The 27442-nt window shown below is 40.3% G+C and overlaps 1 protein-coding gene across 1 annotated transcript in view; it reads left to right on the forward strand.

Moving 5' to 3' along the window:
• The first annotated feature begins 1028 nt into the window (after window positions 1–1028).
• Window positions 1029–27442, forward strand: part of TAFA2 (TAFA chemokine like family member 2) — a 55065-nt gene continuing 28651 nt past the window's right edge. The window contains exon 1 of the mRNA XM_074167607.1: window positions 1029–1137. Coding sequence (XP_074023708.1) covers window positions 1032–1137 — 106 coding nt within the window. The 5' untranslated portion in view covers window positions 1029–1031. The remainder of the gene's footprint in view (window positions 1138–27442) is intronic.

Raw genomic sequence — 27442 nt, forward strand, 5'->3', positions numbered from 1 at the left:
ATTTTGTTCAAGTGATCAAATTTACAGCTTTACTAGTATAAGTGCTTTGGAATAGGCATCATTGTTCTATTATCCTATTGTCCTATCAGCAGAAACATGACCATTGTGCAGAGCTGTTTCTTAGCCAGCTCCCTAGGGCTCTTCTAAAGAGAATGAAAAGTGAGAGAAGGTTTCATTATTATACCTCTTGCCACTCTCTGCACAACTGTGATCCTTAAGCACTAGAGCCTACATTCCTGAACTTGTCTTTTTGGCAGGTGGAGGGGTATTTTGTCTTTGGAGGAGGTTGCTGAGAAATAAGTCATGTGTTACCTTGTGCTTGAGCCACTATGGTGGCTTGCTGTCACAGTGAAAACATCACTGAGCAATATGAGGGTAGCTGTGTGCAATTTCCCTTGGTGCAGTAAATCAAATCTTTTCATTACGCAAAGATAGACAGGAGAGAGACTAGTGAATCTGCCCTGCTTGAGTCCGTGTTTCTAAACCACTCATGTCTTCCCAACAGGATTTCTCTGTGGGATGGTTGATACGTGTGCTGGAGGTATATTCAAATCTGTTACCTCCTTATGACTTGTGGGCAGAATCCAAAAAGAGTTGCAATCCCAAAAGCTAAAAACTCCACTGCATGGTCAGAGAGGACCACGTTGACCATGACTGGCTCCAGACACACTAGTGGAACTGCTCTGTTCATCAAAACCTGCAGCACAGCTGTATGGATTCATACTTGTTGCCAGCTTAGGAGTCTGCTGCGGTTACGAGCACTGCTTGTGCCTTGAGAGAAATGTGATTAATGGAGGTGTTGAATTCTCTTGGTACTGACCAGGGGCAAGGGATGCTGGAGGACCAGGAAGAGGAGGTTATACTAATGCTCTAGATGGTGTACCTCATTTAGAGCTAAGCAGGATTTAAGACCCAAGGATGTCAGCCAGACTCTTATAAAAACTTCCTGAATTCTCCTTAAATTAAGACAAAAATGTTTTTTAAAGAAGTCTTAAGATAAATACTTATTTTTGTATGTTTTTGTTTTTAGGATGAATAAGAGATACTTACAGAAAGCAACAAAAGGAAAACTGCTAATAATAATATTTGTTGTAACGCTGTGGGGGAAATTAGCATCTGGGGCAAATCATCATAAAGGTAAGAAATTCCCTTCTGTTCTGTTATACTGTTGTGTCTGTGGCTTCTGTCAACAAATTCAGAAGTGTACAGTCTATGCAACCTTATGCATTTTTGTGACTCCTGTTATTGGTCCACTAATCAGTACCAAAGAAAGAGAATTTTCAGTGGATAGACTTCTGTTAATTTCTTGAGAAGTTAAGCATTTCAGCCTCATTTTCAGCATTCTCTAATTTCAGTATCTTGTTGATAATTTTGTAATGATGGTACAGTTGAAAAAATGGTAAAAGGTGTGAAAGTAAAAAAAAATAAATAATAAAATCTGCTTGTCTCATAAAAATAGATATAACAGATAGCACATGTGTGCCACAAATGAATTCCTGGAAATAACCTCAGAAAGAAACAATTTTTAGTAATATGTATGCTGCTGCCGTGTGCAGTTATCTGTCAAGGCTAACTTTGTGGGTAATGTATGCTGAATGTGATTGTTTCACCACTGTAAAAAGACCATTGCTTTGCAGTCTTGTCTGTTTTCTATGTTTCATTGCTAACACTGGACCAGGAACTTTAGTAACTTGTGACAATGTGAGATTTGTTTGTACTTGGTCATTCCAGCCCTTAAAATCTATACACACAAGCAGAATGTGTGATAGTATATTGAAGCTTGTAAAAAGCTCTTATCCCACCCCCCCTATTTTTTTTTTTTTTTTTTTTGGTTGGTTTGTTTGTTTCCCTAAACCCCTAATGCAAGGAAAAGCCTGTCTGGATTCACGTACTAATGTCTTCTTATAAACTAATATAACTTGAAATGCAATCTGCAGTATATGATTTTGAAGTCCACTTCTCATCTTCATATAGTGCCTGTTGGCTGTTTATCCACTTATTCAAGATCAGAATAAACTCAAACTAAACTTGAGTAAAGGTGGGACATGAAAATCACTGAGACCTGAGGAGTTAAATAGGATACCAATAATACCAGGCAGTTCATCTCTCTATGTTCATGTTCATTTTATAATGTTCCTTCTGAAGACAAGATTTTATGATCAGGTATTTTATATATCCAGCTGCTAGATATTTTTCTTCTGTGTGAAGATATCTTTTTTCAAAATTCCTCACTGATTAAGGACTTCAAGATGTAGAGGCACTTTCTGCAAAGTCTTTTTTGAGTTGCAATTTTGCTGCAGACAAAACAGATTCTGATGTGGTCCTGCAGGCCACCAAAGATGGGCATCACGCCAGACAGGAACCGTGCTGATACCCTTTGCTCAACCTTTGTTTCCCCTCTGAAACAGAATATGGATTTGTGCTGTGGCTTGCCATTTCAGGCATCTGATGAAAAAGAGCCAAGATATCCTAGCCTGGATTCAGAATTCTTTTGCCTTTGATTATCTTCCTTTAAAAATCAAAAAGCTTATCTCCAGATCATTTTGATTCCATCCACAAAGGCTGGTCAGGCTGTGTTTGCCTCAATCCAGTTCAAACTTTGCCAAAGTATGCTTGCTACTCTTTTTGAAAAACAGATGAGTAAAACCTGTCACTAAGTATTTCATGGAAACAAATTATAATCCTAAGGACTATTTTGGGAATTAGTTCCTCATACCTGAGAATCAAATGATCCCCCACCAATTCTAGCTTTCTAGATATATTTATGCAAGGGAAACTCCAGCAGAGCTATATCATTAATTATCTGGACAGTACTTCATGTTTGAGCCCAAGCCTTAGAAATAACTTGAGAAATATTGAATTTTATGTTTTTAGATTAAAAAAAATACGCACATGAGCCCTCCCCTCCCCCTGCAAAAATCAGGTTATTGGCTTTAGGGACTTCTTTACATTCTTGCAAGTTAACAAAAAGCTTTGGTTCTTTAAGTTTTAACTTTTCATGCCTTTAGCAAAATATATGAAGTCTTGCAGGGAACAATAATAAGAAGAAGCATGACTTGAGTGTTTAATTTGGAAAAGCAGCTATTGTACATGTACAGTTTCTTTTGGAAGGAAAAAATATTCAGAAGGATTTTGACTTGTGGATTTAGTAGATCTGCAAATCATCTGCACTCACTGTATATGGGGGATTATTTTAAAAAGCACAAATCAGAGTTACACAGCTCAACTGCCATTGATTTTCAAAGAAACTGGGAATTTAACTTCCCATTGCGTCAAAGAAAATCTTCCTCCTAGTCTAATAGCAGAAATGGAGCTAAGCTACATTCAAGGAGAATTTGACACTGCGTGGCCTTGCATGGAGTTTCCAAATACTGAGAAATATGCGAGTTTCTTAAGCGATAATTATCCCTAGCATCATTAATCTTAATCTATAGAAGTCCTTACTAACATACTGACATGACAAACTCTAATGACTTTGAAAGAGCCCTTACAATTTCAAAGATCGATAATCTACATTTTAAAAAATCTTTACTATCCTATTGACTTAGTCATATTATGTACCAGTTGCACCAACTCTTAAACCCTTCTCTTTTTCTGAAGGCTATTGTAAAAGAAAGAAAAAGAACAAGAAGGAAAGATCATCAATGTGTGAAAAATTGTTTAATGAGCATTCTGCTCTCCAGACAGACTTCAGCAGGGATATAAACAGCTGACTCTGACAGGCCGTCTCTAGGCTTGTTGCACTTATTTCAGGGATGAGGCACAAATGAAGAATCCCAAGTCAGCTGCAAGAAAAAGAGAGGCTGAGGCAGGGCACAGGGAACCAGGCTGTGACATCCAGATGAGCAACCACCAGGATTACAAACTGGGATTTCAGATTTCAGTTTTTTCAGTGTCAGGTGTGTGGGTGCCAAGTCCATCCTCCTTTCTCTTGAGAAGACTGGTTTGAAGACGCGTCTGCCTCCTTTATCTTGGTTGATTGTTAAAGTTTCATCAGTCTGGACAGAAATTCCAAGAGAAAAAAGAGGTAAGCACTCACAGCGTTTAAAACAAACTGCAAAGATCACTATTTTGTTGCACACAGGATTATGAGTTCTCCTGCATAGTTCTCGGGTGTACACATACTTATATTCCATTTATCCTGTCTTCTGAAAAGAAACGGGAACTCTGTGTTTTCTTTTTCATTTTGCTGGGAACCCTGATACTATGGCGATGTGTGCCTTAGCCCAGCACATGCACGTGTGAACCGCCCACAGTGCCAGATCCATTTGTGCTGCAGTAGCACACAAGTACACATAGTATGAGGAGACAGGTAAAGAGTGGCATATCAATCTCCAAAAGGATGTTGTCAAGGTTATGAGTCTAAAAGCTGATATACCTTGAGGGTGGCTGAAAGAAATCCATAAGGGTATTTTATTGTAAGACTGATCCTGATCCTCCTACTCATTGCTAGCCCTTGGAAAACAAATAAACCCGTGCAAACATATAGTGTTCACTGATAGATATGACAGGCAGGCATCAGTCCAGCATCACTGCCTGTTTGCTATTTCTGTCATAGGGCACCTGAACTGATTTGGTGACCGTTGTTTCACAGCCCATGTTTAAGGTTTCAAGTGTTGGACTCGTCCTTTTTGAGAAAGAAATATACTGATAGACCCTTACAAGCACCCCTTTGTAGACAAGAGGCTACTCTGGGATGCGGTTTCTACCCAAAACCTAAAAACTCTTTCAAAATTAGGATTTCTTTAAGCTTTTTGTGGTTACTAAGTTTTTTTACATTGATAACGCGATAAGGTAATCTAAATAAATTAAGAGTGCTTTTGAATCTAAGCATAGTTTAATATTCCTCAAAATACAAACCAATAAACTTTATAATACATTTTGAATCCCTGGACAAAATAAAAAGCTACTTAAAAATATCATTATTCATGAATGTTTACTTGACAGAAGGAATTTGTTATGGAACCAGAAAACAACCCAGGTAAATAAAGGAATTGAGTAATTTTGGACTTATTAGATGAAAAGGTATTATAATCTATTTTAATTTTAAAAAGTTCAGTCAGAAGCTGAACTTGTTCATCTGATGCCTGTCATACAGTTAAACTAAACTCTTACGGTTTGTGATGCAAAATTGCTGCCCCTACTTGTCTGTGAATTTGCTCTAAATTAGAAGTCCGAGGGAATGTCTCGCTGTTCTCAAGGAGAAAATGAATCTCAGCATCTCCTTGCAGAGGATCAGCTGTTCTGAGGCCCAGCTGAATGAAGGAGCCACTGAGCCTCTAAAGCTGCAAGTTAGGTCACCCTTCCTGGCCGAGTCTGCCTTTCTCAGCTACCTTGCTGGGGCAGAAACACCGCTGGCCCCAGTGTTGTGATGTAGGATATAGCTTATGTCACACGTGTCCCTGGAGTTTGGGAATGGGTAGGACTATGAGAAGCAAGAAACCCAGTGGTAGCAGTGGCATTCTTTCAGGTGGTACTGATATGTTTATGTCCATGGCTGGGCTTTCATTAGCTGTCATCCTCTTCCCTTGTTCACCAGGTCTCTTTCCTTTTGTTTTGTGATAACAGGGCAAATAAAATGTGCAGGACAGTCCTGGAAAGCGCAAGGAATTGTCTGAAGAGTTTAAGTCTTTGTGGAACTGAGTTAGAAATGCAGTTTAATTGCAATCATTGTCCCTGGGCATTGTATTTTCTTTGGGTCACTCATTATTTCTGTTTGCTGTGGAAGAGCTTTTAAGTCTTAAGCCAAGATTTGTCATGTTTTCTATCAGGAAAATGAACAACAAGGTGGCAAGCCCTGAACAGGACTCCATATAGGCTACCATGCGTTCCACACGTGTGTATCTTTGAGAATGTAAACATTTTTTGGGGAAGAAATCTCATAGCAATGAACAAATATATCCAAAAGTGATACTGTAGGCCAGCATGGGCAGTCGTACGCCTGATTCTGGAGAGTGAGTGGAAGGACTCACAGCCCTTGCAGACAGACGGGGTGGTCCACGTTTGTTCTTTTGGCTTCTAGCATTCAGCTGGACTCTCTTAGCAAGCGCAGTAATGCTAACGCTGCACTGAATCAGCATGTGACAGGCTCCTGGCTCTGCCTGACCCCTGGGCTGTGGAATTGATTTGTTCTGAGGAGAGATAATATAGCACTTTGTTAAAAGCTATGGTAATGGCCTGTGTGCATTGCCTCAGTGCCCTCATGACTGTTTCGTGCACATGGGGTGAAATTCACTGGTGACTTAGGACAGCTGTTTAGATGGCTTAATAGGTGATTTATGTTGTATTTGTGATTCTTTTGTATCACTAGGGCAGTGCGAGGGACTCAAGGCATGCTGCTGAATCTTGTGCAATGCTTTCCAAACTCTTAGTGTTGTGAACTGTGCCTTAAAGATACTGTTGATCCTCTAAATAATATCTATCTAGTTGCCTGTGTGTAACTCTATTGCTATGCCTGTGACTCCATGTTCAGGTGTCAGTATATAAAACCCAGTACTGCCTCGCACTCCCTGGACTCCCAGGACAAAACTCTATTATCAGAAGTATTGTATATTATGGACGTGAGTAAAAGTACCTTGACATTTACTGAAGATGATGCCTAAGTGGAGGTGCTTATGAGCACTGAGGATTAGTTCTGCTTATTTGTCTTCTTGATTGGCTCTTTGCTGTATGTTTGAATCTGAAGCAGCAGAGCAGAAGACATTGTTTTTCTTGTTCTGACTGCTTGCTGTAGACCAAATGAAACTGTCTGGAGTAGGCTGGGAGAAAGCCTCTAGAGCACATGAGGAGACAGACTAGCTTGCAGGAAGCCTACAGCAGGAGCAAAGACTGGGGGGTAGCTGAGAAGACTGATGAGGAGACAAGCAGCTAGACTTTTGAGGTGAGGGAAAGAAAGGGATTTAAGGAGGCTAAATGTGACTGTATTTGAGTGGTTCTGGTCTGAGGGCAGACTTGCAAAGAGGAATCCATCCCACCAAGGGCACATTTGTTTATAAGCTCTTTTATTTCTGTTCTGCTTTACTCAGCACCACTGAGTTTTCTCTGTTTTAAAATATGTTTGTGTGTAGTTTATAACAATGACTTTGAATTGTTAGTCCTGCTGAAGTTTTAGGGTACTCTGTAAGAAAAGGTCCACCACAGACTTCTGACTGATTTTGGTCTCATTGCATTTTGTATGAAAAATCATATTGAAAGTTCTTGAACTCCAGTTATATCAACTGGAACATTGCAGAATATATGTAACCAGTTCTACTGCTGGGAATCACACTGGAAGGTGCAATCATTCAGAAGGGCTGGTGAAGGACTGTAGCAGCCCTTTACTCTGGTGTCTTATTAGTGCATTAAGACTGTGCAGGTTACTAACAACAATATTCAGAAGCTTAGGTAAATACCTGCAACACATTGCAGCTAAATAATGCTGTCTAGTTTACTTTATTCAGGAAAATTTCGGGCTGCCTATCATTTTGGTGTTTGAGATCTACATTCCTAGTATTTAGTCTCAGTGTCTAGATAAGAATAGCCCTAACTAGTACACGTGAAACCTCTGAAGTATTCAAACCTTTGTCTTTCCATATAAGTGCCTTCATCATGAACTTACAGTGTTGTATGAATGTACCTTTGTCCTTTCTGTTGAGAATTTTACGTTGTATAGAAGACAGCATTCATAATGCAGAGATAGAGGGTGTTTGTATTAAATATTAAAAACAATAAGTACTCTTAGTGCAGAGAACAGAAACCAGATAAAAGACATCCCTCCTTCTAGCTAAGTAACTGCTAGATAGCCACATGCTCCTGCTTGTTCTCCTTCCTTCCTGAAGGAACCCTATTGGAGGTAATGGCATTCTTTGGGGATATGAGATATGTGGTTTGAACTTCTTTGACCTGAAGAGGACACTGAACACAGTTCTCCCAGTTCTATGATATGGGCTCTGATATAAGGGTAAGCAGCATCAGTACTTTTTTTCCTCAGTTTGCACTTTTTTGAAGTGCCTGTGCCATAACACTTGGTGAGGGATCTGGGTAAATTGCATGTGTTCAACATGCACCTTCTGGTTGTGTGGGCCTGTTGAAGGATATAAGAGTTGTTCTGCACATCCCAGGTTCTTTACTGGAATTAGGTAGGAGAAAACTGCCTGATATTTAGATGAGGGAAGTTGCAAGCACCCAGAGAGATGTGTGCAGATGCCTTAGGTGCTATCAAGTGAGGCTGGAAGATGTCAGTGGGGTCTGTCAAAATATTAGATGGAGGCATCTACTCGTCTATTGTCGATCTGTCAGTCCTGCTTCATCAAACTCTTTTGTCATATTTGCTAAATGTCTCATACATGGATAATCTTATCTCTTGTGGAAGTTTGTCCCACAGCTAGATTCTCTTAAATGAAATGCTTTGTGTGCAGCTTTCACGAACTTAATTCTAAGTGTAATTAATGTTTAAATATAGAAACAAAGGAAGATGATAGTTATTTTAGCAGACATGGGGAAGAAAGATGTTCTTATCTAGCTTGGGCATTAATTGAAAGTTTCAGTTATATCAGGATCAGAACCTGATCCCAAAATTGCCATTTGCTTGGAGATAAAATAGAACAGTCAGTCAAACGCTTTCATATCAGTATCTGTCACTGCAATCTAAAATGTTAATACAATATCTGTTGGAATTCAGTAGATAACATTACTTGGCCTTCAGCCAGGGTATTAAGGGAAATAATTTTCTCTGATTGCCAAGGTGCCGATAGTTCTGATGGTTCACTGGGACATGGGTGCAGAAATCATGGTAATGGCAGAGTTATGCCTATTTCTTCTCTGTGCTGCCAGCTCCATCACAGCAAACGGCTGCCTTCATTTATCCCCCCATTCCCACCACCACCGGGGTGATGAAACTTTGCTGCCCTTGAGGCAGCCATGGGGAGAGATGTTGGAGAGTCACTTGATATTCATCACTTAAAAATACTTCTGTTTATATTTGTCAAGTATCATGGTTTCTTGATGTTTTTCTAAGACAAGTAAAAGGGAAGTGCATAGCAGATCTTTATTTTGGGACTGATCTTGTAATCCGAATTGAAAATTTTTATTAACTTTTCATGAGTGAGTACCCAGGATCTTTTCCTTAAATAATTCAGATTTTGTGTTGCAATGGAAAGGAGATGATTGCACAAAAGATTATATTCATGTAAAAGTTACATAGTTGACTTTACAGTAGAAATGCCAAAATTTGTAACATTTTCAGCCCTTTCATTTATCAGTAATGTTATTTTCCCTTGGATAGCTGGCCCACCAATCAGCTAATTCCTGTTTTAGAAGATTAAGCTTTCCTTTGCTCTTTTGTTAGGAAAATAGTGTAAGATGTTAGGACTGAAAAAACGCTGATAGTGTGCTTGCCTGCTGTTACTTTTTTGCTACCATGAGTAAATGTTGGCATTTCCCTAATACTGGAATCAGATCTACTTTTCCAGTTTTATATTCTTAATTTCAAATTAGTCCTGTTGATTTGTTATGTATACTAAGTAATGCATTCTGATAGATTCTTATATCCTTCTACCTAGGAAAACAGAGTGCTTACATTTGCATGCCACTAAACCCATAAAAATAGTATAAAAGAAATTGTTAGCTCCCCGAGATAGTCATCGTTATTCAATTAGTTTTGGTTTAATTGTACCACTATCTTGGATCTGCTGGTCAGAATTTTCCTTGTTGCTTCATTAACTTGTTAAGTGCTCAATTAGTGTAGCATGTAGTAGTATATTTTTGTTACCATTTCCAGATTAAAAATATTAGTTTCTAGGCTTACAGTTATGTTCTGAGTGTTTCATTTGCCTAAATGTATATCACGTCACAGATAATGCCTTAAATAAACTTTTCCTTAGAGTAGAAAAGGAAAGCAATGGATGTTAGATGGAGCTGTGATCAGGGAGGAAGAGAAGGACTGTTTAGTGACCTGGAGACTCCTGTCACACACCATGAAGCAGGATGATATGCCACAGTGAGCCGATGGGATTGCTGCAGCTGCCTGTGCCCACTCCCCAGACCCTTCTCCCTTTCTGGAAATATTTTTACTCATTGACTACACTGTCCTTAAAGAAGATCCTTCCAGCACAGACAGGTAGTATAGGAGTAGTAAATGGGAAAATGATTACAAATTTTTGGTGGTAAATATCAGAGTGAATTTACACAAACAAAACCTTTTGAGAAAATGCCATTCTCTGTCTGTTTATATAAATACTTAATGCTAATAACAAGAGTCTACTAAGTTACTCCAAAAGTATGAATCCTTATGTGCAGGAAGGCTCTGATTATGCCTTCTGGTTGAAGTTTCCAGCCTTGGAATTTGCCATGCATTGCAGAAGAGCTGTGTCTGGGTCTTCTGACGGCTTTGGAGCTCAGATGGTACGATTATCTTGAGGTATACTGGAAGGTCGTGACTAGTACAAAGTTTATGTCCAAGACCCTAAAAAGCTTTCTTTGGTGGAGAAACCAAGCAGATTTTTCTCCAGTGGTAAAACCTTTTTTTTTCCCTGTCTTTTTTTCTCAGAGAAACACTAAAAATTTTATTGATGTCTGGGACTATCAAAAAAGAATTTAATTGTAAAGAAAATCTGAATAATTTACAGTTTCCTTTACATTATGTTTTCTTCAAATTCAACGCGTTAAGATCACGTCATTTTTATAGGCCAAATATAATGGGTCAATATCACATTATAATTAGAGTCTGATCCTTACCAGTATCCAGATGTGTAAAACTACTGTAATGGCAGGATTAGGGCCAATTCTATCTCTGTCTATTCTCTCTCTCTCTATTCTATTCTCTCAGTCTAGATCTGGTTTCAGGTATGGGGCCATATATCCCAGTGCTGTTCTTAGGGTTTTCTGCTTTGCCCCTCAGACTTTCTAATGTACATTCCATACATCCTATATAGATTCCATACATGCATCACTGCCCCATATATTTGCTGGTAACTACTGCACACCCCCATTATCTGACTCAGGGTTTCACATATTCAGGTTGGGAGGTTTGTGCCCAGAAAATCACATCCCATGTGGAGATTATTTCTATAGCATTCAGGGGATATGTTAATCTAACTTTCATCTGCATTAATTTTCTGCTGATGATGTCTAAAGACTATGCCCTTCTCTCTTGACACTCTTCACTGAATTTACTCTATAGCAGTGTTAAGTGATTGCTTGTACAATGTCATATTTTAGAACAGCTGTTCTTCAGTCATACAAGTGCCAAGGAAATGTTCAGTAACAGTCAGCTATTCTGGGGAATAGCAGGAGAAAAATCCTTTATGTGTTTTGGGTTGCAATTTACAAAGTTTCCTTCTGAACAAAATTTTTTAGTTCTGTTCTTTGGTGGGCTGAGGGGGATTTACCATTTTAAGACTCTCTGGGACAGTCTTCCACTGTACCATCTACTTAGAGTTATGAAATTATAGAACCATTCAGGTTGGAAAATACCTTTAAGGGCATTGAGTCCAACTGTAAAGGACTCGATGTAAATTTATAGAAGGGTCTCATCTCTTCAGAAGTTAACGGAATTGATCTGAGCCTATGCTGCACAAACCAACAGCTCCAGAGCAGCAAAGCCTGTGTCTGTAGGCATGCATATGTTTATGCATATGCACGCAGAGATATGAGACACTTGGATGAAAGAGAAAAATGCAAGGTCATCACTGATGAAATAGCTTACGTGGACCATTTTAGTGTTTTAAAAATTATTATCATTTCTTTATGGGAGCTTCACAAAATACTAGGTGCTTTTCATACCTAACTGAAAACCCAGGGAAATTTCCACAATATCCAGTTTTAGGTGTCCCTCTTAGGTGCTCTGAAACACCCTTCAGAGTTCATTCCTTTCATAAAGTGGGCACTCAAGCTTTCAGTGTAGGTATGAATACTTCCCTGAATTCATATACCAAAGAGTTTGCAACCTATTGGAAACCTTCTGGAACTTTTGGAAAGTTTCTTAGCAGGAGGACTTAGTTTGGTTATTGTTCCTTTATCTGCCTAATAATTCTCTTCTGTATCAGGGTCATAATGGTCGAATAAAATTGTAAAGGTCTTATTTTATTTCTGCTGTTCAAATGGAGTCTCATGTTGCAGTTCAGAAGCCAGTGAAATTTGATCTGTGACAGATTCATTTATATCTGCATATCATTCTGCAAATGTCATTCTGTTGTGTTATAAAAGGTTTGGTTGTAAAACCTGGATTTGGCATTTGCTCCATTTCTCCTTGTTGAGCTAAAATACACAGAAAGTCAGGAAGAATTCTTGAAATTTGCAGAGGGATAATACTGAAATTTTGACCTTCCCATTAAAGTGTGAAAGTACCATTTAACTGCGACCAAGAAAAACCCACTTCTCCACATAGATGGGAGCAAAGCCATGGCATACTTCCTGGGGAATGGAGGCTGGCTGGGGGGTTTAGGTGACAGAAAGCAGGAAAATCATAAAAGAGCAGTCTGCTTTGTACAGCGCTCTTTTACCAGGCTGAGCAAGAATTCTGTCTGTAGTGATGAGGCTGAGGCAGGAGCTGCCAAGTCTGTCTTGTTCTTTTTTTCCCCATAGATTTGTATAACTCTTGTAGTGAAATTGTTCTCAAGTAAATGCTGTAGACTTGGAATTCTTTTTTGCAAAATACTTCTGGCTTCAATATCAAGTGTCCTTGAATGACTGAAGTATAAAGCTGAATGTGTGGGTTATTCTGGGTGAATGCAGAGCTGCGGAAAGGATATGCCTGAGAAAAGTGTTCTGTTAAGACCAACACAAATCTTGGGTGCATTGTGCCATTGTATTTTTAGGTGCAAGTTATTAGAATTGCTTCAGCTGAGTCTGTGCTCCAGGACCTTGTGTGAGAGGAGAGCTAAGGCTTGTAGGAGACTGACTGGGTTTCTGGGAAGGTCAGAATTGTTCTGGATCCAGAATTTGAACCTAAGACTATGCATGTGTCTGATGGGAGGGGAGCAAGGATGAAGCAGTTACGCCTGTAATTCAATCTCAGTGAAAAGAATGAATCATAGAAAAGACTGAAATCATCATTAGATTCCTTCAGTGGGCTGGAAGACTAAGGAAAACCAAAGTTAAGTTTTAAAAAGATGACAGCAGAAAGCATTGTACCTATGAACCTATGACTTTTTAAGTATAATACTTATTTAAAACTTTGCTCAGTTTTGCTATGTTATGTAAATTTACTACTGATAGAAAAAAAAAAAGATTACTGGTGCTAAACTTTCATCTAAGATGCATTGGCATGTGTCAGATTAACTGTGGAAATTTTGTGAAATGGAACCCAGAAGGTGTGCTAACTGCTAGACACCGCAGAGTGGAAAGTAAATATATTTCCAGTGAGTGAATATTGAGAAAATAAGCATCTGGAAGAAATGGGAATTTTGGATTCTTAATTGCATCATTCACCCCAGAACATCTGCCAGAGATATTAAGAGCAAATATAACTGTATCTGAGAGAAGATATAAGTTTAAATAAGGAAGGAGGAAGAGTAATATTGTGCCATCTTGTTACCCTGCTGCATGCTGTGCATATGAAGGCTGTGTAAATCTCTCTTCTCCTTTGAGTTTTCGTTCAAAAACACCTTAGGAAAATAGAAATACTGTTTCCATGCCTATGTTTACTTTTCAGAACATGGGAAAATCCAGAAAATGTCATTTATGATAAGTAAATAATCCATATTTTTGCATATTTTGTGCTTCATCATAACAATATATACTAGAAAGCTGGGTTGCAGAAGCCAAAGGGCATCCTGCAGAGGTTATGCTCTGGAAACATCTGAGAAAAGAAATATCCTTTCATCCTACTTGTGCGACTCCTGTTCATAATATCGTTTAGATGAGCACAAAGGCTTCTTTACTCTTTGCTGTCACACCAGTCCTGGAAACTGCTCTTTGGGGACTGCAGAAATGAAGTGCAGTCAGGCCCCCTGCCTAATGTTAGAGAAAAAGATGGGATGGGATGTAAACAGCTAAAATGTGGAGAATTAGGAGGATGCCATTATGACAGTGCAAAACCAGTGCTCACCAGTCTTATCTCATGCCTTTCTTGGCTTCTCAGTTTTTGTCCTGCATCATTAGATGTGCTTTCTGCTAAGCAATTTAAGGACAGTACATATTTCCTACCCTCCCTCTGTCACAACATTACAGTCATTACGTTTTCCTGGGTTTACTCTGAAAAACAGCTTGTGTAGAGGAGAATGTCAGAAGAAAAGAGCTTAGCTACCAGAGGGGGGGTTAGGTATATTGTACTTCACAAATCTGAAGTAAAGTTTAAATGTTAAAGAAAAAAAATACTTTTTAAACTTGTGTCATTTTAAATTTTCTTTTAAAAAAACCAAACAGAAGGACCACTGCATATTATTGCTTATAAAAATGACATATTCTAGAACAGATGTTCTTTAGTTATAGAAGTACTCAAAAAATTGTTCAGAATCAAACAGCTCTTTTTGGAAATAGCAAAACACAAAGATCTTTTAAATATTTTGGACTAAGACCTCCATTAATAGATTATAAACTTTTTATGTTCATGTTATAGGCATTTAAAACTTGAGGTTTTTTGCTGAAAGTCAGAGCAAAACTAAATTTGAGCAGTCTAAATGGCACATGGAAATCATACTTTTATTTTTTTGCAGTTTGTGTGCTTTATTTCATCACAGGCAATATTTTACCCTCATTCTTTTTTCATCTATTTGAAGTAAACATTGCTAGTCTGTTGGGCACTATTGATTGGAAGTACTGAAAGTACTTCTAAAAATAATGAATTTGTTAAAGCAAATACCTTTCTCAAGTCTAGTTCTTGCTTCAATTTTTCAAATATAACTTAGTCTAATGGGCATTTTTAACCTGTATATACAATAAACCCTGTGAAGAACTCACATTTAAAACTATCCCACCAAACAGTACTGTAAGAAAAATAATGTAAAAAGCCCCACTTATCAAACTGATCTTAGCTGCCAGAAAAGCTCTTCTAAAAATCTGTTCTGTTGCCCAAAAAGATCTGTAGGAGTGATTATAAACTAATTTGTTCTTCTGCTGAGTGCTAGGAATACAATAGTCTACACTTAAGCAGCGTTATGACCCCCACAAAAAATATGAGAAAATGCCATTAATATGGCTTATCCTAATAGAGTCATTGTAGGAGAGAAGTGTTAAACTCTAAAACATCACTCAATTTTTCATAACAATGCTTACTAGGGGGTAACAATTTCAATAGTTTTTAATGAAGTTTTTATGTTTGGAATTTATTTTGTATCCTATTTATTTTATGGAAAAATATCTTAGGTTCATGCATAGCAAATGAATAATTACAGAGGAGATAGATGAGACACATGAGATTTCTTTCTTACAGTCACTCTGCAGAAAAATGTGAAAATGTTATTTTACAGATAAACAGTGGGATTTATAAGCCTCAGACTATTTCTGTGTCCCTTTATTAAAGTGTATTGTCTACAACGAGGAAATAAATCAGTGATGTATTTTAAATCCAGGAAGTCTGTCTGAGTCCTCTAAGTTTCACGTTTTTTCTTTGAAGGAGAAAGTTCACTGTTTAAAGACAGCTTTGAAAATCAGTCTAGATATGCTGCTACCAAAACTAGTAACATTTTAAAAGCACCCGAAATAATAGCTAGGGGACCGTGTTCCTCAATTATCTTTTTGCTTCTTCCTCTGACTTTAGTGTTATATTTGGATGTCAAAGTCGCTCCTCTGCTGAGTCCTGGCAAATGCCTGAGACCTTAGAGGTCAACTTTCAGTGGAGGATAAATCACTGGATGTATTTTAGCCTGGTTTAGTTATACACGTTATCAGTCCCAGAGCAGACATGGTTGTAGAGCACTGACCTTCTGTTAGGTCTACTTCAGTATTGTGGTAATGTCAGATTCTCATGAGGGCAATCTCCCAAAAGAAATGACTAACCAGGGACCAAGTCGTGTCTCTGCTGATATAGCTCTTTCCCTTAGGGAGGGATCTACTCTTGCACGCTTAAAATTCAGTTATTACCTCCTGGGGGTGCTTCTTTCTCTATGTCTGCATTGATTATGGAGGGATGTCCAGTTTATATTAGATGCCAAAGCTGTGGCCATCCAATGTACCGTGACATGTATCTTTGCTTTTGTAGAGAACAGTGGAAACCCCACTTTCTTTGCTGTTAAAATAATATAATAAATGAGGGTATAAAGATTCAGAAAGTGAACAATAAGAAAGTGAAGATGTATTGCTGTGTTAAAGTTTTGGATCCATCTACTTAGAGACAATTTCTTATTATGTCCTTGACTGTATATGTATGTATGTATGTATGCATATGTATAATACTTGAAAAAAATAACCAGGGACAAAACTCCAGCAAGTCTCTCCAGTTTGCGGGTTCAGACATTGCTTTGAGTGCTCAGAACCACACATGCACTGCTGAAATTTGGTTTCTGTTCATTCAGCTGACAACATATTCGTGTAATACGTGTGTTGCTAGACTCTAGAAATGACTGTACAGGAAAGGAAACGTGGATGAACAAGCCACTCCCTTGAAGAGGTAAGACAGAAGATCAGAAAAAATCAGATAACATTCATACGATGCAGCATATTTGCTTAAGTAAAAATCTAAGTGAAGAGCAGTCACAAACCACAAATACCGGAGTAGTTGTGTGTGAACTAAAAGGAAATTCACAGTGTCCATGTTTACTTTTTTATTGTGGGTCTTGTTCCTTAGAAACCTATAGGTGCCCAGTCGTAATATAACTCCTAGGCAATGCAACATTTTCACATAAAGCATTAGATGTTAAAGGAAGGCTGTACCACTGAAGTCAGGAAAGGCTGGCTCACTCTGCTGCATCTTCAGTTTCTGATTTCCCCATCTTTTTATTTTGTTTTACAATGCTCTACTCTCAAGATTTCCCTCACTTGTGAGCCCTGTGAAGATGAAACTCCCACTAGATTTGTGTATGCGATCAGACAAGGTATCTCATGAATGGCGTTTTGTCAAATCCTACAGTGTATCCCCTCACTGCTCAGTTTTTAAGGTGGTGAATCGAAGGGGAAGGCAATTCTTGTTTTGTGACAGTCTTCCACACGCTAAAGAAGATTACGCTTGGCTCCCTTCACAAAATATCAGTGCCGCAGACCTGGACGGTTATTTAGTGCTCATCTATTTTTTCTGGTGTGCATTTTAGAACTACAGCAGTAAAAATATTTTTTGTGAGTCAGTGTAGATGCTCCTAAGGAACTGTGGGTAGTTGGTTATTTCCCTATAACAATTTCATCTAACCTTGAAAAGAGGCACGGCCCTATGGATATTTATAAATGGCCTCTCGTCTGTTGTCATTTTTGACACACTGTTAGGCACTGGAAGACAAATAAACCTCACTGCTATGTGTTGTACATGGCATTCAGCTTTGCATTTGCAACTAAGAAAGAGTATATGCAAACCAGCCCACAGATAACTGCTTTTCAATCTACTAATCTTTCAGTTATTTAACTAAAATGCACTCTTCAGAGTGATCTGAGGGTTTAAGTTTTGAGGTTCTAATGTTGACCTCTGTGAGGAGAATCCTGTATTAAAGTAGCAAAAAGATCAAAGAATATGCAGCCATAAAAACGTGTACAGCCAGTATATGGATGCTATAATTTTATGTGCAGATGGTCATTTGCCTATCTACTAAGTGCTTCATTGCAAGTTCCTATTAGCAACATTTCAATTAAAATTTGACCATTATTATTTATTTTTTAAATTTTTTTATTGTTGTCTGAGGGTCTACCCCTCTCCTTTTTGCCCCCTCATCCTTTCACAGTGGTGTGAAAGATGGGAGTACTGCGGATGCCTCTTCAGACTCTCCCTTTGGCACAAGCAGTCTCTGGCACTGACACAACACCTTGGAGGGTGCCTCATTCCCAGCGGCTGCAGGAACATTGCTCTGGCTCTTGTGGGGGAAGGATGGATCTGGGTGTTGGGCAACGCAGGGGAGGAGGAGCTGTGGGAGCTGGACCTGGTGAGAGGTGGGAAGCTTGCCTTGAAAACAGACCCTTCACCACCCCTTTAAGCAGCAGCAGCAGGAGGACTGTAGCCTTTCTCCTGCTCCATGGGAGGATGCGTGGTTCTTGGCTGGTCTGTGAGTCCCATGTTCAATGCAGGAGGCTTGACCTCTCTGGGGTAATGTGAAATTAGTTTAGTAATGATTTACTTACATCCTGCTCCAGGTGTGCATTTTATGGTCCCAGGAAGCTCATGCACAAGAACTGCCCAGCAAGCTCTGCTGTGCTCTGTACTTGCATCTCAGCAGTGGTCTAGATACACAAGGTGCTTGGCTTATTTCATGGATAGGCAGTAATGAAATGGGATCCTGAGCTGACCTGGCATGGCCTCTTTCATCCCTAGGTGCAATGTAGGAGCTTCTGTAGAGATACAGGGTAAAATGCCAAGCATGAAGCCATGTCCTCATTCTCTGAAAAAGTCCCTGAATAATTATGATTCCCTCTCCAAACACCACCACCAACCCCCCACCCCTACTCCCCCATATATTAATTTTTAATAGGTTTCTCTTGAAGTTGTGAATTACTTCAGATGCTTTCATTACCTGACAGTTTTTACAAAGCATGCTTCTGGAGTTCTGGGAACTGTGATATTTTTGCAGTGTCTGACTTTGGATAGCAATGAGAGTGGTATATATGTTTCCTATCAACTTCTATTGATAGGAAAGCTTCTATTAACCAGAGTTCCTTCAGAAACAAGTGCCAGGGAGTCTGCTAGGAGCATCTTAAAAGATACCTTTTCAGCAAGAAGAGATATCTGCAAGTATTATCTATTGGGAATCCTTGAGCAAAAATATTCTTGATTGCATAGCTCTGAATGGCTCTCCTGGCAATTTCTCCTCTTTTACTTTGCTTGTTGAAATGTACTTTCTTTTCCTCTGTCTTGAAGCCTCTTCCCAGGCCATCCAGTTTCAATTCATAGACTCTGTCTAGATACTTATTGATTCATCATGCCCATGGTTTAGAGACTTGCTATTTATATGGAATCAATAATGTAGAGGGAAGGTTGTAGCAGGGGAGATCACTCTAAAAGAGGGGATTTCACAGGACTAGATATGTGCCTTGTTAGCAGTTTTTTTCTAAAGGCCTGAGTTAAGTTCCTCCCCTGATTCTGCACTTCAAAGAGCTTGCCTGGGGCTCTACAGAAGCAAGCTGAAACTTAAAATTGAGATCTTTCTTTCAGATGGTGAACTGTGTGCTGGGACATCCTATGGAGTTTCTCTTAAAACATGTGGGGGAGTCTGAAGCACTGTGGGGAAGTCCTAGAAGGCAGGGGTGGAAAAGGAAAAAGAAAAAACCAGTTACGTAGTTTTCAGCAAGATTAGAGTGCATATATGTGCCTGCAGTTTGTGGGAGGACTATTTCAAGGTATATTTGATTATTTGGTTTAATTGACAGATTAAGTAAAAATGCATTAGAGTGCTGCTAAATGGAATGTGATGTATTATAAAAATACATTACAGAATTAAAGAAACTTTAAATTAGCACAGAGATACTATTCTATCCAGTCATGAAAATAGATAAGACAAAGCAAAACAAAGCCTAAACAAACCCCAAAAGAAAAAAATCGACACACCAACCAAAACTCTATCTGTAAAAAACAACTAGCTAAACATGCAAGCAGGCAAGCAAACATACTGAAAAGGGTTTAAAAAGTGGAATTTTAAAAAGTGGAATTTCAAAAATTAAATGCATTTTATAGATAAGTTATGTTAAATTTCATAGAATCATAGAATCATAGAATGGTTAGAGTTGGAAGGGACCTTAAAGATCATCGAGTTCCAACCCCCCTGCCATGGGCAGGAACACCTCCACTAGAGCAGGCTGATCAAAGCCCCATCCAGACTGGCCTTAAACACTTCCAGGGATGGGGTATCCACAACTTCCCTGGGCAACCTGTTCCAGTGCTTCACCACGCTCACAGTAAAGAATTTCCTACTAATATCTAATCTAAATCTCCCCTCTTCCAATTTAAAACCATTACCCCTTGTCCTGTCACTACACCTCCTGAGAAAGAGTCCCTCTCCGGCTCTCCTGTAGGCTCCCTTCAGATATTGGTAGGATGCTTTGGGGCCTCCCCATAGCCTTCTCTTCTCCAGGCTGAACAACCCCAGCTCTCTCAGCCTGTCTTCATAGGGGAGGTGCTCCATCCCTCTGATCATCTTTGTGGCCCTTTGCTGGACCTGTTCCAACAGGTCCATGTCCTTCCTGTGTTGAGGACTCCAAAGCTGGACACAGTATTCCAGGTCGGGTCTCATGAGCGCGGAGTAGAGGGGTAGAATCACCTCCCGTGACCTGCTGGCCACACTTCTCTTGATGCAGCCCAGGATGCGGTTGGCTTTCTGGGCTGCCAGTGCACATTGCCGGCTTATGTTGAGCTTCTCATCCACCAACACCCCCAAGTCCTTCTCCTCAGGGCTGCTGTCCAGCCATTCTCCGCCCAACCTGTATTTGTGCCTGGGATTGCCATGTCCCAGGTGCAAGACCCTGCACTTGGCCTGGCTGAACTTCATGCGATTTGCACGAGCCCACCTCTCAAGCCAGTCCAGGTCCCTCTGGATGGCATCCCTTCCCTCCAGCGTGTCGACCGCGCCACTGAGCTTGGTGTCGTCAACAAACTTGCTGAGGGTGCACTCTATCCCACTGTCCATGTCTCCGACAAAGATGTTGAACAGCACTGGTCCCAGTACCGACCCCTGAGGAACTCCACTCGTCACTGGCCGCCAATTGGACATTGAACCATTGACCACAACGCTTTGAGTGCAGCCATCCAGCCAGTTCCTTATCCACTGCGTGGTCCATCCATCAAACCCATGACTTTCCAATTTTGAGACCAGGATGTCGTGCAGGACAGTGTCAAACGGTTTGCATAAGTCCAGGTAGATGACGTCTGTTGCTCTGCCCTTGTCCACCAAGCCTGTGGCAGTATCGTAAAAGGCCACCAAATTTGTCAGGCACAATTTGCCCTTGGTAAAGCCATGCTGGCCATCTCCCATCACCTCTTTATTTTCCATGTGCCTTAGCAGAGGTTCCAGGAGGATCTGCTCCATGATCTTGCCAGGCACAGAGGTGAGGCTGACTGGCCTATAGTTCCCTGGGTCTTCTTTTTTTCCTTTTTTGAATATTGGGGTTATGTTCCCCTTTTTCCAGTCAGCGGGAACTTCGCCAGATTGCCACGATTTCTCAAATATGATGGAAAGTGGCTTAGCAACTTTGTCCGCCAGCTCCCTCAGGACCCGTGGGTGGATTTCATCAGGTCCCATGGACTTATGCACCTTCAGGTTCCTTAAGAGGTCTTGAACCTGATCTTCTCCTACTGTGGGCAGTTCTTCATTCGCAGAGCCCTTGTTTTGCCTTCCGTGACTTGGGCAGTGTGGTTAGAGCCCTTGCCGGTGAAGACTGAGGCAAAAAAGTTGTTCAGTAGCTCAGCCTTATCCATATCCTGGGAGGCCAGGCCTCCCGTTTCCTTCCCGAGAGGGCCCACAACTTCCCTAGTCTTGCCTTTATCCCTGACATATCTGTAGAAGTTTTTCTTATTGTTTTTGATGTCCCTGGCTAGATTTAGTTCTGCCTGGGCTTTCGCTTGCCTGATCTGGTTCTTGGCCACTTGGACAGTTTCTTTATATTCTGCCCATTCTACCCGTCCCTGCTTCCACCCTCTATAGGCCTCCTTTTTGGTCTTGAGCTTGTCCAGCAGTTTCTTGTTCATCCACACAGGCCTGCTGGCTATTTTGCCTGACTTCTTTTTTGGGATGCACCTCTCCTGAGCTTGGAGGAGGCGATCCTTGAATGCCAACCAGCTTTCTTGGGCCCCTCTCCCCTCCAGTTCATCACATATATATGATGAGTATACACATACATATGAATGTAAAAAAGTATTTTCCAAATCTTATGGTCTATTTTTATTTAAATATCCTTTCTAGATGTGCACAGGGGTTCATAATTGCCTATCTATATAGAAGAGAGATATAGAGTGACTCAGTATTCTGAATATTATGTTTAGAAAAATTCTGCACAATGGGAATCTTGAAGTTGGCAGTATTTTCAGAAGTTAACCTTGACCTCACTGAGTGGTTTCTATCAGGTCATCACTAAAACCTCAGAGTGCTTCTGTTATATTCTGGGTTTCATCAGCTTAATAGTTCTTCAATACAGATATTAAACAAGTGATGTTCATAGTCATCCTCAGAAAAGAATCTTTGTGAAACTTACTTTGAAAGTAAGCTTCCTCTTTACTCTTCTTTTTTTTTGGTGGCATTTATTAAAGACTTTACAAATAAATTTGGGGGACTGTTACTGTTCTTAGCATGGGGTGAATAAGGGGCGCTGAGCATAATTTTTTAAAAAGAAAAGTTGAATGAAGGATAAATACCTTGATAATGGAATTCATGGTGATATTCATGTCCTTAAATATGAATTGACCTTCTTATTACTGAGATCTATTACCTAAATAAGTTTCTGATTCTTAATAATGAAATAATTACCCTAATTGTGGAAGGAAGATCACACATAAGAAGCTAGATGAGTGTTGAGATGGAAACAGAGCACAGGAATCCAGCTGCATCCTTTTTCAGGTAAACCATGGATGTCCTTCCCTAGGCTTCAGCTGCTGTCTCCATAGAGGCACCTAAAGCCCACTGTGGTGCTTGAGCTGTTTTCTAATAAGCATGAGAAGCCTGAAAGCAGGCTGTTCAAAAGGACAATTGAATTTACCTCTCCACCTTGTTACAGTAATCCTATTTTATAGAGACTCCCATACACAGCACTTCTCTTAAGATGTTACTTCAGGTGAGGGTTGTGTGCCAGAGGGGAGTACAGGGGGGTAGAAAAAACCCTTTCTTTTCTTTTTTTTTCTGATGTGTCCCTGAGAACATGTTAATTTGCCATCTAGTACAATGTGCCCTGAGACCATTTGGGTTGGCTGGAAAGAAAATAAAATTAATAATGAGAGTCATCTAAGGAAACAGGGGAAACATATTCTCCATAAACTATGTAAACCACAGGCTTCTGAAGCCCTGAGACTGAGGAAAAAATGTGGGATTTTTGTATTCTGTCAGCTGCTGAAGGCTGCTCTGAGACATGTGCTACTACTTCTTGCTGAGTCGAGATATTTGGCAGAAGGCCCACCGAGAGAGTAGGAGAGAATAAAAAGTCTTTGTGCCAAATGTTCTTTTGAGTGCCTGAGAGCTGGATTGGTCTTTTTTCTCTGTGAAATCATATAATTAGTAATCTCAAACCTCAGCCTGTTAATTTACAAAATGTCTGCACACTTTAATATATCGTTTGCTTAACATGTTTGATAACAACCTCAGAGATACTGGGGCTTTTGACTTCTTGTAGTATTTATAAACTACGCCTCGCCCTGGGTGTTTCTCTGCCAGCTCTACACAGGCTCGTCTTGTGGATGGTGTCAGCCTGCAGATGCTAGAGAAGAAACGCGGGAAGCATCTTCCCTGCAAAAAGCAAAGCGGCTCCATTTCTGGCATTTCTGGTAGGGAAACATGCAGCCTTTGCTGCCATCAGCCTCCTCCCCTGCCTGCTCCACTGCTCAGCAAAAGAGGTGGCTACGGCGGAGCAGGTTCACCCTGGGCACTTGTGGTGGTAGGCAGTGAGAGACCTGGTGGGCTGGCTGCAGCTGGGGAGCTGAGCTTGTCGTAAAGACTGGGCAAAGGTACAAGAGCCTCCTCTTCTCCTCCTCTTCCAGCGGGCGATCATATAAAGAGCTGCAAGCTCCCATATAATCGCTACTTGTGATCCTGTCTCTGAACCCTCTGTGGTTTCGTGAGCCTAGCAATCATCTGATTTCAAAATTGAAAGCGGGACCTAGGGAAGGCGACACTTTAGGCTGAGAGGGGGTCATATGAAGAAGAGGAAATTATCCTTCAGGCTACTTGTAAATTAGTTGTGTTTTGAGTTCCTGTGTCTTTGGCTACAAGTTTGGCACGAAGGCATCATTTGTAGCCATTGCTGTAAAGGGGCTCTGACTTTTGTGAGAGAGGATATAAGCTTATTTGAGTAAGACTGGCTCACTCCTGCCAAAGGACTGATTGAATAAAATTAGCTTCAGTAAGGCCAGGAGGATAAAGTCAGATGGCTGCAAGCTCTCCAGGTCCAAGACATCCTACATGAAGTGCTCCATCTGTGGTTTTATGTTTGTAAAGATTGTGTGACCAGCTGGGACTGCGCCAGCTTGCTGTGTTATGCCAGTAAGTCTTTTCCTCTCTTAGAGGAGATAACTCAATCCTTCAGTCCATTTCAGTGCATAGGTAATGCCATGGAAATATCTGAGCCTTGATCTCACTGGGCCATTAGTGAACTCTTCTCAGGGGAATGCTTACATTGTAGTTTTCCTTGATTTTTTTCCAAAAGGGAAAAAGTCTTCCCACACAGATGGCTATAACTGGTGGCTGGCAGACAAGCTGATGGATGAGATTTTTCCTTGGCACGGTGCAGAAAAGTATGCTTGGCAATGTGACTGTGGCAAACCATTCATTAGCTCGGTTTTTCAAGGCTAACAGAGATGCTGTCTGCATAGTGTTGTCGCATGAACTCTGCTTACCATCCGTCACCCAAGTGGACTAACCGGGTTAATTGCATGGTAGAGGCAGCCTGATGAGAGGATCTGGGCTAACATCTGCAGAATAAACACTTATCAAGAATTACTCTTGTTATTTTAAAATGGTTCTCTCAGGAGAGAAAACACCACGTGGAATCCAAGAAACCTGGGAGGGGCTGTGATTAGGAAGGTCTTCCGTGTATGTGTTGCCTACAGGTGGCACTGCAAAAATAATCTGTCCAAGCAATCAGCTCCGGTTTTTAACAATTCACCAGACAACCCCTCCCAAGATGCAAGGGACATCAGAGTAAAACAGAAATGAAAATCAGTGGTGTACTCTCAAGCTAAACTGGTATAAGTAGAGCATAGTCTGTTCTCCATCTATCCGGACTTTTTCAGTGCCCAAGGTGACCAAGTGACTTTTAATAGCTATAGCTGAGGTGCAAGGCATGGAAATGAGAATGCAGTAAATAAGACCTTAAAGTCCTGTCAATAAAGTGTGTTTGTAGGGGTTTAGGAAATATTTGCTTGGGAAGGAGTTGTCCACATCATAGCATTACCCAAATCAAGCAAAGAAAAAGATCTGCATGTCCTCTGGCGTGGGATGGGCTGCTCTCTGAACACGGCAACTCTTCTGCTTGACTCACTGCAGTGTTTTGGGATGTGCCCCTCGACAGCTATTGATCTGCTGATCTCGTGAGTAACCTGCCTAATATGAGAGAATTATCTTGACAGTCTGTGTATATTTCTCAGAAGCAAAGGCTGAGGGTTGAATGTGATTTTGCCAAGTGCTGCCACTGTCTTCCTTGCTTATTTTTTCTTTCCAAAAAGTTTTTAATGCTCTCATCTGTTAGAGGCTGGTGAATACAGTAGCTGAGTAGATATGAGGCTGCTGCAGCTCCTTATCCCCAGGTTCTGCCAATGACGAGGCTGAGTGTATATGCTCTGTTGACACATATAGATGAACACATAGACACTCAGACTCACACACACAGAGTACACACATAGCCAGCCACACAGATCAATGCAGACAGAACAAAATGCTTTTCCTGGCACACAAGTTAATGCGTGTGACAATCACACGATGGGCGGCCCCATCCTCTTCCTGTTCCCTGGCTGCTCAGGATTGAATTCTGCCAGTGGAGGGCGTTACATATATATACAAACATACAAAATAGACCACTCCAGTAGCTGGTCTTAAACACTCAGCCTGACTTGTAGTTGGCCCGACGTGCCTCTCTATGGCCAGTTGCTTTCACTTGGATTCACGAGCCCATGAGGTTTGTGATCCCATGCCAGTTGCAGGTAATCAGATCACTTAAATCTATCACCAAGTAGCCTGGCTTAAATTTCCCTAGTATTCACACGTACCCGCTCAGAGAAGAGTGTTCACTCACAAAAAAGATAGAAATGGGATTTAATAAGAATGTAGGTTGCTTGCAGTGTTTGAGCACAAGGCTCAGCTAGCCGTGTGCTGATCAGTTGCTGTTTATGCCTCACTGGCCCCTTGTATCCCGTCCCATTTATTGACTCGTGCTTCTTGTTCCTCACCAGTCCACCCTGATTGCCTCCCATTCCCTGTCCCTGGTCCTTCCACTAAGCGTCCCATGGTGAGTTGCACATGTTTCCACAAAATGTCTGATGGCAAATTTTATGTAATCTCGAAACTCTGTTCACCCTTCATCTGATAACAGGTCCTAGACCCCTGTATGCAATAACTCCCTTTAGTCTGCAAGGCTTTCTGGGGAGGCAGTTTCTTGTGTTGACTCATCTCGGTGGGTTTCCTACAAGGCCCAAGGGCTGATGGCACCCCGTGGAAGGTGCTGGGAGCACCAGGTCAGAGTGCTCCCTTGGTGCTCATTAGCATCCTGGGGCTTCTCTGGACCCTCAGGGTCTTCGTGTTTAGCCAAGGGTCATGCTAAGGTGAGGGTTCTTTGGTACATCCTCGGTTCTTTGTATTTGTAAAAGGGATCATCAAGAAACTTAAATAGCAGCTTTTCCCTACAGAAATTTCTCTCTTTAAGTAAAACTTGGTATTTATTTTTAGTTGTACACTAGTTTTGAACTATGTGAATGTTTTAAATGTGCGTGGCATCAGTGGAATAGATAGCTAAATAAGTTTTTAAGTAGCCATGTGAAATGTAATGATAGTGTAGAATAAGACAGCACAAAATTATCATTTTTTTCCTGCTGATTCTATAGCACAACCCTGTGTGTCATCTGGAAAATAAAGCAACATGAGTGCCTTTCCTGAGATGCACCACAACTGTGGCATGGCTCATTGTTACCACTGAGGACACAGGAATAACTGCTGTGTCTGTAATTGATTTTTCAGTTCACTGGCCAAATGGGAAAAAAAAAAAAAAGAAAATAAAAAGAAAAATACCAAGTAGGCTTTTTTCCAAATAAAATTAAAAAAAAGAAAATATTTGGCTTTGTTCTGAGAAATTTTACAATTTTAAAAATCCCTTAAATTTGTTATAGCCATAAAACATATTGTTAAAAAATAAAATTAAAAAAATGTGGAAAGAAATTTTTTGCCCCCTCTGAGAAGGCCTACTTTTAGCTTCAATGTCTAACCAAATTTGACTAGATTTCAAAAATGTTACACTGCTTGGGTACTGTACTTTTAGTAAGTGAACTGTTCAATGAAAAAACACATGACAATTCTAATGATGGTTTAAAACGCTTTAAAAATCTTAATTCATCATACTTTTCAGTCACATCTACATTATATGTCATCATTTGCTCAATTGCTGTAATGGGTGCTAAATATGCAATCACCTCAATAAATATCTCAGTTGCAAATCCAGATGTCACTTTTATTGACAATACAAAATTTTAACTCTATCATTGAAATTCTGATCC

This window comes from Numenius arquata, chromosome 2 (assembly GCF_964106895.1).
Source record: "Numenius arquata chromosome 2, bNumArq3.hap1.1, whole genome shotgun sequence".
Classification (NCBI taxonomy): domain Eukaryota; kingdom Metazoa; phylum Chordata; class Aves; order Charadriiformes; family Scolopacidae; genus Numenius; species Numenius arquata.